The sequence below is a fragment of the Chlamydotis macqueenii genome, chromosome 26 (genome assembly GCF_036417535.1).
Source record: "Chlamydotis macqueenii isolate bChlMac1 chromosome 26, bChlMac1.mat, whole genome shotgun sequence".
In the NCBI taxonomy this organism is placed as follows: Eukaryota; Metazoa; Chordata; class Aves; order Otidiformes; family Otididae; genus Chlamydotis; species Chlamydotis macqueenii.
The window spans coordinates 2,861,166-2,874,353 of NC_141581.1; the positions used below are offsets into that span (position 1 = coordinate 2,861,166).

At 44.6% G+C, this 13,188-nt stretch overlaps 1 protein-coding gene across 2 annotated transcripts in view; it reads right to left on the bottom strand.

Moving 5' to 3' along the window:
• Positions 1 to 1,170: 1,170 nt before the first annotated feature.
• Positions 1,171 to 13,188, bottom strand: part of TIMM44 (translocase of inner mitochondrial membrane 44) — a 28,660-nt gene continuing 16,642 nt past the window's right edge. Inside the window, exons 11-13 of one of the 2 annotated variants that reach the window (XM_086767316.1) lie at positions 12,359 to 12,448; positions 7,399 to 7,509; positions 1,171 to 2,637 (exon numbers count right to left, since the gene is read on the bottom strand). In XM_086767316.1, coding sequence (XP_086623442.1) covers positions 2,518 to 2,637; positions 7,399 to 7,509; positions 12,359 to 12,448 — 321 coding nt within the window. In that variant the 3' untranslated portion in view covers positions 1,171 to 2,517. Of the gene's footprint in view, positions 2,638 to 6,966; positions 7,258 to 7,398; positions 7,510 to 12,358; positions 12,449 to 13,188 lie in introns of those variants that run through there. The other variant, XM_086767317.1, reaches the window with a different exon arrangement.

Genomic DNA, 13,188 nt, shown 5'->3' on the forward strand with positions numbered 1-13,188 from the left:
CCACACCACTATGGGTCTCTTTTGAGTTGAGCAGAGCTTACAGATGGCTCAGTTTAGCAGTTGTGTGCTGCTGCTTTTTGAAGCTCCCTCTTGGGTCCTGGGGCTCTCTGACCCAGCCAGGACAGCAGCTCACCAGCTTGCTCATGTGAAAAAGCAGCCCCCAGCCTTCCAGGTCCCGTATCATGCACCAATTCTGCTGAAAAACCAAGAGACGGATTTAGGGCAGAGTCACCTTGAAACCTGAAGTGACCAACAAATCCACGCTGCAGACCAGACCATGGCTGGGTTACTGCAGCTGCCCTGAGCAGAGTAATTACTTTTACACTCTTAAATCAGATCTTTTCTTCCCCAACATCAGTTTAAAAAAGTGAAAAGCACACTGAGTAAAAGAAGCTTTGCACATGCTTCACAGAAGCATCCCAAAAAGACTTGGGCAACAGGTTGCACATACATACCCAGGCTGTTGTAGACTTCTGTCTGATCAGTGACTGCCTGCATCCAGCTACTGAGGAAGCAGGGCAGGAGACGACTGGTCTTTGTTTACGGAGGGCACTGACTCAACTTTTGCACAGTCTTGGCAATGAGACTTCCCCATCCCTGATGAGGTTCAAGAAGCATCTCAAAGATATTCACGAGCAACACTGCATTTGCACTCAGTGGTCTATATGTTCAAATAACACGATACAGCCTATGTGCAGAGATGTTAGATGGGATCTGCCCCAGAAAGAGCCTCACTGAATGAGGCCCACATCAAACATTCATCTCCCATTTCTGAAGGCAGACAGATACAGGGATGCCCTATTTCATAGCCGATTCCTGCATTTTGGAATTTATTCTGTTCAGATCTTTAGTATGTGTACTAGTGCTTAAGATATTTGAGTAAAAATCTCAAATTATTTCACTGGTAAAAGCACCAGCGAGAAAACTGTGGGATGAGGGAGGCAACAAGGATCACGTCCCACTCGCAGCCTGCCCTGAGTGGCAGAAATACCTAGCGTGACAGACAGACAGCAGGTCTGGGCATCTTCTAAGGGTACAGGGCAGACTCTGCCATTGAATTTGCCACACTCATTGCCTCTCACTCTAAGAAAGCCGCTAGAGTTAAATGTCTCACCCAAGGGCTGTGAGATAATACCCTTTACATTCAAAGGAACTGATCCGGACACTCAGAAAAGGAGGAAGAACTGGCAATTATCCTCTTTAATCACAATGTCAAGAAGTGCTGTCCTGCATCGCTCTGTTTTGTGCATAGGCAGAACACAGCAGCAGATCAGTCCTTTGTTTTCCTATTCCACAATCAATTTTTTTTCCTCCCAACCTCACTTTCCATTAAGAGGAGGCAGCTGACAATTCGACCCACATCACAGCTCCCGAACTGAGCCTCCAGTAGAAGCTCAAAACCTAGAGCCCATATAAGTGTGCCAGCAGCTCAACCTCCAACGTCCTCCAACTGCTACCCAGGACCCCGCAAGGCCAGGTGTGCCAACCTGTACCACCCCCTTGAAGCACAAGTCCATTTGGTGAAGAAAGTCATACCCATAAAGCACTTTACGTGTGTGAACTGCACCCACTTTTCTCATCTCACACAATAAATTTCTGAGCTACCAGATGTTCTACCTGTTATTGCATTTTATTTACCCGTTTGTTGCTAAGTCTGCCCATCCCGACTCCTGACCTCTGCTCTACCACTCTGCCTGCTTCCCTGTAGCCAGTTACAGCCTCCTCCACACCTTCAGATTAACCAACAGAGAAATGCAGTTGTACGTCCTTTAGTGGTACCAGCTAACACAATTAACAGAACACAGTAAAATAATCATGTTCCCCCTGCAAAGCTGTGGATATATAAGTATTATCACTGGCAGCAAACTCTACCCCTGCAATCGGCCTCAAGAACCTGCCTGATCATGCCAACACCTCCATCCTGACTCTGCTCCACCCCAACAAAGAGCCATGTGCAAAGTCCTGATAGTATTTGTTTGGTAAAGTGCAAGACACTGCAGCAACAGAAAGCTTACTGGTGCAACTTTGTACAAGAGACATACGTTAGCTAAGACCAACAGGCCTTAAAAGCACCTCTAAGATCTTTTCAGGGATGCTGTGAGGCCAACAGAGGATGACGGCAGATGGGAACTAGACCTGTCACATCCCACTCTCCGATACCCACCTCTGTCCATCACTGGAAGCACTGGGAAACATACAGGACCCAAACCAGCCTCCTTCAGTCACAATTAAAAAAGGAGCCAACAGCAGCTGCTAGTGTCTTAGACCATTCAGGTTGAAATCTACCATACATCCGTACAGTGCAATACTACACAGCAAAGCGTAAGGCAGATATGTCGGACTTGTCCAGTTCATTATAGGGATTGGTATAATGAGGGCACACCAAACAGCCTGTTCTTCCAAAAAGTAACCAGTCTAGCCTCTTCCCCCCACAGTGCACCACACAGCAGCTGGGAGCAAGTTCAGAGATGGCATTGCTTCAAGAGAGGTACAGGAAGCCCTTAGATGCAATTCTTCTCAGAGAACCTGCTCCGTGCTTGATGAGGAAATGTCCAATAACCTCCATGCAGCGTATGGGTTGAGTTCATCCTGGTCTCTGCAGAGTGCCCACACGTACAGCATCCGCAGAACCTTGTCCTGGAAGGAAAATCCCGTAATTAGAGCATGCATGATGGTCACAGACCTCCTAGCTCAGAGCTGATGGGGACACGCTCCACACTTGCTCCAGAAACCGTTCTTGTGATTTTGCTCTCTCGTTCTAACCCGGAAGGTCCCAAATAAAGATAGCTCCAGCAACATCAACTAGATTGTGGTCAGAAACTTATCAGTCAGGAACAGATAAACTTTTGATTTCCAAAGACAGAATTAGAGTTTCCAAATATCTCTCGCTGATATACATTAACTGGCACCACTGCCGAGTTTGATAATATTTGACCTTATTTTTAAATATACATTTCTAGTTTCAAATTGGTTCAGCCGCCAGGCTGTACTGCCCTCTGTGACCATCAATCAAGTTCAGGCTCTTTCCTGCAGCTATAACTCTGCCTCTCCCATATCAGTCTGTGAGCTGCATCCCATCCCCACAGCTCTATCATTGGCTCTCGTACTTCCATTTGAGCAGCTCAGATTAACCAGTAATTATCATCACCAGGTCTGAGGAGAGACAGAGAGCAAAAAAAAACAACATTTAGCAATGAAAATCATATCACACAGAGTCCAAGCACAGTGTTAGCCACAGACCCACACTAATTCTGCAGTCAAATCTTTGCTGTGCAAGCCACGCCTTCACATGGGGTTACAGACTGAAAAAAAACCTGTAAGTTTTTCCATCCTTGCTATGTGTAATGAGAATGCCAGCAGTTTTGTTCGTAGTAAGTGAATAAGGAGGAGAGCCATATCTCAGCATATCCTGAGTCCATCAATCATGGTCTTATGAAAACAACTCCCTGAAGAGTCACTGCAACTACCTGTAGCAAAGTCTCTGTCTCCCCCAGGAGTGAGGTGACACCACCTATCAGAGACTGGGCTGTCAGGCGGCCAAATCTGTCTTGGTGTCACAAATCCATTCGGCAAATCAAAGGTTATTTTGATTTTATCATGTAACCATTAATCACGGAGAGCATTTCCCCCAGATATGGAAGTATCACTGAAGGATCAGACTGTGCATTGGCTCAGCTCCCAGACGTGTACTTAACTACTACATTTTTGATTGAATGTGTGAATCCTTATAGGTTGTAATTTAGGTACATAAATGTGAGGGGGGAGACTTCTGTACCAGAACAGTCATTAGAAAGCTAACGCTTTAGAAATATCATATAGCATAAAGTCTTTTTTTTTCTCTTACTCAGTGTTTCAGAAGATTAACTTGCTTCAGATCTGCTTAGAATGTTAAAAGCGATTGAAAACGTGAGTCATGCAGGTGTTTGGGATACGTCAGAAGGAAGAGTAGAGGGGACAAGAGAAGAAAAACAACACCTTTTGCCTGCTCAAGACAGGCTGTACATTGATGTACTAGCCACAGCAACGCTAACAGACCTTGCCTGACTAGAAAACACTAGGTATAAAGCTCAAGATGAAGTGGGTAACGTAACTGATTTAACACTGCCAGTGGAACCTTCATTTGGATGGTTTCTTGTGACTTGTGATTTTCAAAGCCCATTTTCTAAGATTGTGTATGAAAGGCAATTTAATCATACATTTCAGCATCAAAGCTCTGCTACATCTGGAAAAGTTTATGTTCTTGAACATAGGATTTCTGAAGGGATGAACAGCAGATAAGCTGTTGCTGGTGATCTCGCAGCATGCAGTACTGAACAAGTAGCACAGCTTTCTTCCTGGAAATGAGACGTGATGAAACATAAAAATTATGCACTTCCAAAGCTGAGATATTTCTGGGTTTCTGATCTGATGCTTTTATTAATAGGGCACATCTTAATTCTCAATGTACAGCGCATGCTGTTGCATATATTCATAGAAAGTGGGACAGTAAATATGTGTGGAATCCCAAAGGCAGATTTTATCATGGCCATGCATGCAAGGCGAAATTTGTCCTTTAATCCCACTGTTTGCTATGGCAAACAGCATCCTGTCTCACAGTCCTTTAGGACCTAATTTTAACAAGATTCCCTTGACTTCACGGCACTGCTCAATGAGTTGTCTAAGGCCTCATTTTCCCAGACTGAGTTTCCGGTGCTCCATGGGGATCCCCTGCATTAAATACCACAACACCTGGTCCAACTCTATTGCAGGCTGCCTGGTGTCCCCACATCTCACTGGGGGTGAGCTTGCAGCACAGCAGGGAGAACTTGAACAACTGCATAAAATACCCCAGCAAACACAAGCATATGATTTCTACTGAGAGAGTTTACAATTTGTAGCTCCTTTTCCCTAGAAGGTCATCTGTTCAATACTCCACAGGAGCAGCTCAGCAGTTAACACCAAATCATAGTTACCAGCCAGCCTGCATCTGACATTTGATTAAAGCTGAAGTTTTGTTTCCAATGGAGAATTTTAATGCATCTCCTTGATTTATTGCTGCTCCAGAGAAATCAGACAGCAAACGGACTTTGATATCCTGTTCAATAATTATCACATACATATCTATCTTCTAGGAATGCAGTAATTTAATGCAAGAAATCACTCTATCAGCTGTTCCTCCCCTGCAGTTGATGTGACAGGTTATAAATCAGTCCAGATGGGCCTCATCATTAAAATTAGTCCCTTTTTTTTGTAAACTTACAGCCTGGACTAAAGAGTGGTTGCAAAAAGCCAATAGAATAGTTAGAATCATAGTATAGTTAGGGTTGGAAGGGACATTCAAAGGTCATCTAGTCCAGCCCCCCTGCAAGGAGCAGGGACATCTCCAACCAGACCAGGTTGCTCAGAGCCTCATCCAACCTGGCCTTGAACGTTTCCAGGGATTGGGCACCCACCGCCTCTCTGGGCAACCTGGGACAGTGTTCCACCACCCTCAGCGTAAAAAACTTTTTCCTAATATCTGATCTGAATCTACCTCCCTCTGTTTTAAAACCATTGCCCCTCGTTGTATTGCAACAGGCTCTATTGAAGAGTTTTTCCCTGTCCTTCCTGTAGGCCCCCTTTAGGTACTGGAATATTTATTAAATGCATGTATTATTTTTAATGGAAGTCTGCTAGAAACTGCCAGCTCCAGACATCTCACAATGTCCCCCATTATATATCATTAAGCTACTTAAACGTTGCTTAAATGTTACTTAAACAGACACAATCCAAGCTAGAGTTGTCCGAATAGCCAGCCACTTGAGAACAAAAGTATTCCAGAAAAGGCATGGGCTCCTTGAGCCTGCTGCATCATTAACTCTGGTAACAAGCAATTCTGTGGTTATGTCTGAGAGTGTCATTTCAGCATCACTCACAACAGAACAGGCAGGTTGGACTCATAGTGTTAAAAGCCAAACCACAGTGAAATACAATTCACAGATATGTCAGACACTGGCTGCACAAATCACCCTGTGTCAGAGGTTCCCATCAGAAGCCTCTACCATGTACAGCATTTAACACAACAGGATATGGGAAAGTTTCGTGGAAGTAACAGCTTGCAGCGCTATAAGATATTTCGTACTAGAGTGTAGAGGCAGCAGGCAAGAACATGAACTGCTACTTCCAGTTGTTTACAGCAATCTTCCAAATCTCTTGCAAATGACTTAAATAACTTGGTAGACGAGAAGCTCACCATGAGCAGGCAATGCGCCCTTGTGGCCCAGAAGGCCAACTGCATCCTGGGCTGCATCAAGAGGAGCGTGGCCAGCAGGGCGAGGGAGGGGATTCTGCCCTCTGCTCTGCCCTGGTGAGACCCCACCTGCAGAACTGTGTCCAGCTCTGGAGCCCCCAACATCAGAAGGACGTGGACCAGTTAGAGAGGGTCCAGAAGAGGCCACAAAGAGGATGAGAGGGCTGGAGCAGCTCTGCTGTGAGGCCAGGCTGAGAGAGCTGGGGCTGTTCAGCCTGGAGAAGAGGAGGCTCCAGGGAGACCTGATAGCGGCCTTCCAGTACCTCAAGGGGGCTGCAGGAAAGATGGGGAGAGGCTGTTCAGTAGGGCCTGTTGCGATAGGACGAGGGGTAATGGTTTCAAAACAGAGGGAGAGAGATTCAGATTAGATATTAGGAAAAAATGTTTTACACTGAGGGTGGTGGAGCACTGGCACAGGTTGCCCAAGAGAGGTGGTGGATGCCCCAGTGTTCAAGGCTGAGTTGGATGAGGCTCTGAGCAACCTGATCTGGTTGAAGATGTCCCTGCTCCTTGCAGGGGGGTTGGACTAGATGGGCTTTGAAGGTCCCTTCCAACCCTAACCATTCAATACTCTAACTCCAGCTCCCACCCTGTTTACCAAACATCTTTGTGCTCTGTTCTTACAGCGCCTTTTAGGAAAGCAAAAGGGAGGAAAATAAAGAACAGGATCAGGTGGAAGCTGTGTGACGGAGCTTTAATTTACAGCAGGATAGTTCAGTTCTGTCCCAGAGGGTGCCAAAGGAGCAGAACTCACAGGGGGTAACTGCAGGCAGGGTGTGCTGGCCAGGCACAGCAGCAACTGGCAGGGAAAGCAATGCTGGTGGTCACAACTCCAGCTCCTCTCCTCACTGTGAATTTAAAATATCTGTGTCCCTTCTAAATGTTTGCAGACTCTCCTCATATACAATAATTCTCAATTAATGGGACATAACACTTCAAGAGTCTAACAGGAGTAAATAGCCCACACTGAGCTAAATCAAAGACCTCACCTACAAGACACAGTATTATTCATACCAGTCAATGCAGCATGTATGGACACCCACTGCCCTAGATGCATCCAGATGAATTCACCACTGAGATGCCTCGCGGGGGCCCAGGGAAAACATGTATAGCTGAGAAGCATCACTTACCGGATCACCTTCCACTACTTCTCCTTTCTGGTTCTTAATTACCATCACCACCTGAGCCTGAAAAGTGATGATTAATACTGGTCCCTGCTCCATCATCTTCCCCATAGCCAGCTGCAATGAAAGAAAATTCCATGAGAAAAAAAAACAATTTCTGTATGTTAATGTAAAAGCATTTAACACAAGTGCTATGGCTTGACATAGCTAACAATCCCATCTTCTCCTCGAGCTGAATCTAGTCATTTTAATCAGATTATACCTGCTCTGTTAATACAGATGCTGTAGTCATTATTACAAAGCATTTTCCCCAAAACTTTCCCTGTACTTAAAAGCTCTCCCAAAATTGTTCTGAAAGTTTTAATAGTTTTTCCAAGTCCAAAAATCTGGGAAACATGAACAAGCTCTGTTCCATTATGTCCAAACTAAAAGCCAAAAATAAAAGAAATCCTGCTCTTAAAAAAAATTACATTTTCTGAAGGAAGTACATCAACTGATTTTTTTTCCTCTTGCTTTTAAATGACTCTTCAACATGAAATTGTACTGAACTAGATAAAACGAACTAAGCAACAGAAAGACTTCAAGGTGAGAACCTTTTGATTGACAGGATTTTTTTTTTTCTATTCTAAGGTCACTCTATGAAATATTTAAAGAACTTATTAACTGAAGTGCAAAGAGGAATGGAGAAGTTCTGTTTCCCAAAGCTGTGCTCTTAAAAAATGAAATCCTCTTTCTGCCTCTTTTATGGGAATACAGTATGCTACAGAATATCTTGCTCTTCAGTAGCTCGGAAGTTACTGGCTATGTTACCCAAAAAGGTAATCACACTACGTCAATCTTAAGGTAGCGCAATTATACTCTTTTGTATATGAGTGATACTGTTTCAAAAACATTTCACTTTATCCCATAATAAAGACTGTATCACAAGAGACAGTTACAAGGCCATGCCGTAATTCACAAAAGGCATACATATATTTTTTTTCATATATTTTACTCTCCCCTGAGGAAAATTCAGCGCTACTGCAATGCTCCTTTGCTTAATCTGAGGGAATCAGTTCCCCAGCTCTGCAGCAACTCGCATCCTTCCAGTCCACACTGCATTTCTGGAACTGGCCTGACTCATTCAAGCAATGCACAATGCCTTCCATCCAAGTATCAAAAAACAGATCTCACCGTTCTTCGTCAGACCAATTTGCATGACAGACATTTTAGATGACACCACTTGCCATTGATAATTTAACAACATATATTTGCATGTGGGTTTCAAGGAGGAGGAGGACTGTATCACTGACTAGGCTGTATCCCTTATAGGCACTGAGACTTCCGTACTGGTATTGCTTTATTTTCTAGTACTATGATCCCAAAAAACCTTCATAACCAAGACAGTATTTATATCACTCTTTGCACACCAAGTTCAGAAACACAGTTTCTCAAGTCACATACTTAAAACTACATTATGCAGCCAAATAAATAGTTTTAAGAAATATTAAAGATCCAAAATTCCATTAAATTTAAAAGCAGTAGTTGCTAGTGAACCAGAGAGTGCTTAAGTACCTGGAACATGACTTCAGATGTTCATGTTTGAAAGACTTCATTTTACTTTTAATGCTGTCAACTTGCAGCGTGTGAATTTTCTTAAGTCTTCTAAATGTTTTGGGTTTTTTTTCACAAACTCATTGAACTGCTTTTCTGGATGAGATCACTCAACATACTCCCATAAATCTTACTTAGGGAAATGCATTTAAAAATTTAAACACACAACACCCTTTATCCCATTTTCTTGCAATACAGACAGCATAACAAGAACTGTAGTCATTTATGTTCCATATCAATAATTTTCCAGCTAAGATGATGCAATTTTCTTGAGAAACTTCATGCGAAAATGCAGGCACCTAAAGCAAGTTAATAACGAAATGTCTTTCCAGACAGCACTCAGAATCTGTGCACAGCTCTATACTAATTAGAACCTTCAGAGGAAAAAAGTTATTTAGCATACAATGAAGTCTCCTAGACACTAACAACACAGAAAAACCTTTAAATAAGATGCTTAGAAAAAAAAGTGATCATGTTTATTACTTCCACAGCTTTAATTGTGTTAGAACACATTATTTATTGCTGAAGATAATAAAGAGAATTGCAGATGCCCCAGAAATTTTCCTGCTCATCTGGTACATGCTTGCAGTCAATATCCAGAGTTACCGAAGAGGTAGGAATGGCTTCCTCTGAACCCAGAGGGATGAAAGAAAATGAGAAGCTTACAAAACAAAAAGGCAAAACAGTCCTAGGCAGAGGACTAGACATTAGCCTTTTGTGTTAGGAGACGCCCTATAGATTATATTCTTGCTCCCTGTCGTAGTTCAGCCCCGATCGGGACCAGACTACTCTCTCTCACTGCCCCCACCCTCCGAGAGAATAGGGAGAGATAATATAAGGAAAAACGGCTCGAAGTTTGAGATAAGGACAGGGAGAGATCCTTAAAGTTACCCTTACGGGCAAAACAGACTCGACTTGGGGAAAACTATTCATTTATTACTACAAACAGAAGGATAATGAGACAGAGAACAAGATAACCTCCCCCCACCCCTCCCTCTTCCCAAACTTAACATTATCTCTACCACCTTCCCCTCCTGAGAGGCACAGGGGGGAAGAGGGAATGGGGGTTGCAGTCAGTTCACCACGCGTTGTTTCACGCCACTGCTTCATGGTTGGGGGAAGAACTCCTCACATTCCTCCCCTGCTCCAGCGTGGGGTCCCACCCCTACGCCACACTCCTTCGTGGAACTGCTCCGGCGTGGGTCATCTCTTCCACGGGGTGCAGTCTCTCCAGAACGGCTGTCCCAGCGGGCCCTTCACAGGCCACAGCCACCTTCAGGCATCCACCTCCCCCAGTACGGGGTCCTTCATGGGCTGCAGGTGGATCTCTGCTCCTCCGTGGGCCTCCACGGGCTGCAGGGCGACAACCTGCTCCACCATGGCCATCACCGCGGGCTGCAGGGGAACCTCAGCCAGGAGCTGCATTACTGCTCCCCCTCCTTCTGCACTGCCCTTGGCGTCTGCAGCCGTTCCTCACAACAGGCTGGCAGATGCCTCTCAGGATCTTTTTACATCTTATTCACTTCTCATCTCGCCACCTCTTGCAGCCGGGCCGGGCCGAGTCGGGCCCAGTCGGCCATGTGGCGAGAGGCCAGAGGGTGAGGCCTGCAAGGCCCATGAGGCCTGCGCCTCCCGCTCTGCGCCTCTGCCCCCGCTCAGCTTCTTCACATCTTCTCTTCTCTCTTTTTTTTTCTGTTTTCCCCTTCTTAAATATGTTATCGCAGAGGCGTTATCAGGGAACATTCTGCTACCAATCGGCTCGGCCTTGGCCAGCAGCAGGTCCGCCCTAGGCCCGGCCGAGTCCACTGAACAAAGGGGAAAAAACTTCCAGCAGTTTCCTACAGAAGCTGCCACCACAGCCCCCCCTCACTAAACAAAACCACAACACTCCCTGTGAAGATACGTGGTCATTAATCAAGTCAGCTCCCACTGTTCTTTTGTAGGGCTACAGGTCAAACTAAGTCTTTTGCTGTAAGGTATTTGCTCAGAGGTTTCTGGAGCTCTCCCACATTCAGTACAGTTATTTAATGATGCGGGCACAAAGAGAGAGACTCCTGCACAGGGCTGCAGACAGAGAAAAATCACCATCAGTAGTGCTCCTTTCAGCAAACCACCAACAGCATCAGACTTTGCTCTCTCCATTTTCCATGATGGTTGCTGAATTCTTCCCGACTTCTTGTCTTTCAGGGGTGAGACTGTTAGTAAGAAACATCTGGCCAGCCAATACACCCAACAACATCTGGAACATCCCACTTTCTGAACAGCCTCCTTTTATCACCATGCTCCATTTCCACCACTGTCTGAATGCTTCCAGTCCTCCACTTCCTTACCTTGGACCAGATCACTGCTGGGTTTAGACTCCTATTAAACAGCTCTAACTGTTCTCTCTTCCTACAGGAACGACCCTCCAGTTGGCTTTATGGTAATTGTCTGAATGGATCCAGCTTATAATTTTATTGAGGATAATACTGCACAGCTGCAATATATTGGACAAGAATACCATAATAGTTGATCCTAATGAAACATGTACTGAATGTCGCTGCGTTTGAGTCAGCACCTTTGATGACAAAGGCAAACAGCTGATCTGACTTCAGGCTATTTCCACATGTGTTTTAAAGCATTAGCATACAGCTGCCCTGTTCTTCCACCTTGCACATTTCCTTTGAGGCAGAGCTGGTTCTGGGATATGAAAGGTCTGAATAAAGGTGGCAATTTCTTTGAGATATCTTTGCTATTGCAGGAAAAAAAGATCTGAAAGAAAACTTGGGGGCCAGTGAGAGATGACACTAAAGACTTAATTAAATGAAAATACTACTGTAGACTTACAGCTAAGTAGAACAATAACACCTCTTGCTCCTCAGTAAAGGGGAATGCAGAGAGCGTTAGGACTGTGCAGACATTTGGCCAGTCCCTAACTACCAGCAAGGCTCCTAAGGAGGCAATGGCTCTACTTACAGCTATTACTTCGCCGCCCATGAAAAGCCACCTAGAACAGCAGTTAAGTCTCTCTAACAGCCTTTCCTGCACTGCACAACCTTGAGTACTGCACATTATCACCCAGCGCTTCATGAAAGCACTGGGTCAGTGCTATCTGCCTTTATTATTAGCCTTTCTTTTAATCACGCTAGTGATTAAGACTAAGGCGCCCTGATGGAGAGAAGACAAACCACAATGCTTGATTACACGGTAGCCAATCTGTCCCATGAGCTCTCCCTTTCACCAGTGGTGATCTGTTCCTCTGTTAGCACAAATGGTAAATTCCAGAGTAGCATGAGGTAAAAAAAGCCGTAGTCAGAGCAAAGAAGAAAACGCCTCCTAGGGTCATGAGTTTCTAATCCATCCCACAAGGTGAAATACAGAAAAGGACACTCACATCAATGTTGTCAATGTCAAGAATCCTGGAGTGGAACTGGAGACCCATGGCTTTGGCTTGCTGGATTGGATGAGCAAGCTGACTGTAAGTCTAAATGAAGCAACAAACTTATGTTACACGTTTGAATTTGTTCTGTCGCAAAGAAAAAGGCATCTTCTGCTTAGAGAGAACCACCAAAAAACATAACAATAAAAGTCCGTTTTTTGCAAATATGCTGAACACATATGTCTTGCAAGGTATCAAGCAGATATAACAAACACTCTGGGCTTCACATAAGCAAATTCTCACTAAAAATCCCACCTCCCCTGGCCAGACAGGAGATCCATCATTCACAACAGAGGACATTACACAGAGTGCACCTGATAGCCAAGACATTTACGGTTCTGATTTGACAGCAGACAAGGAGAAACAGTCTGGGAATCAAGCTATTTTCCTAATACTCAGACAGACTCTGGAGGCAGACCAGCATTTCCTGGCTCCTTTTAGGCACATGCCCATATGCTTTATTATTTATGTATCAAGAACTGCTGCTTGGGATAGTGAATTTCTACTTGCTTTGAGCATTATCATCATATTCTTGGCAGGTATCAAACAAACAGGAGGCAGTCCCCACCTACCTCCCCACCATGAATCTTCTAACCTTCATCACAAGCACTTAAATGCAAATACCCTACAGAAGTTACTGGCAAATCTCTGGAGTGATGCTGGAGTTACAGATCTGGGATTCTGAGGACAGGAGGCAGACAGCTCTATGAACCACAGACTATACCTAAGCCAGTGAGCTGACAGCAACCTGCAGCTCAGTTGGTATACCTGGCACTTAAATAAGC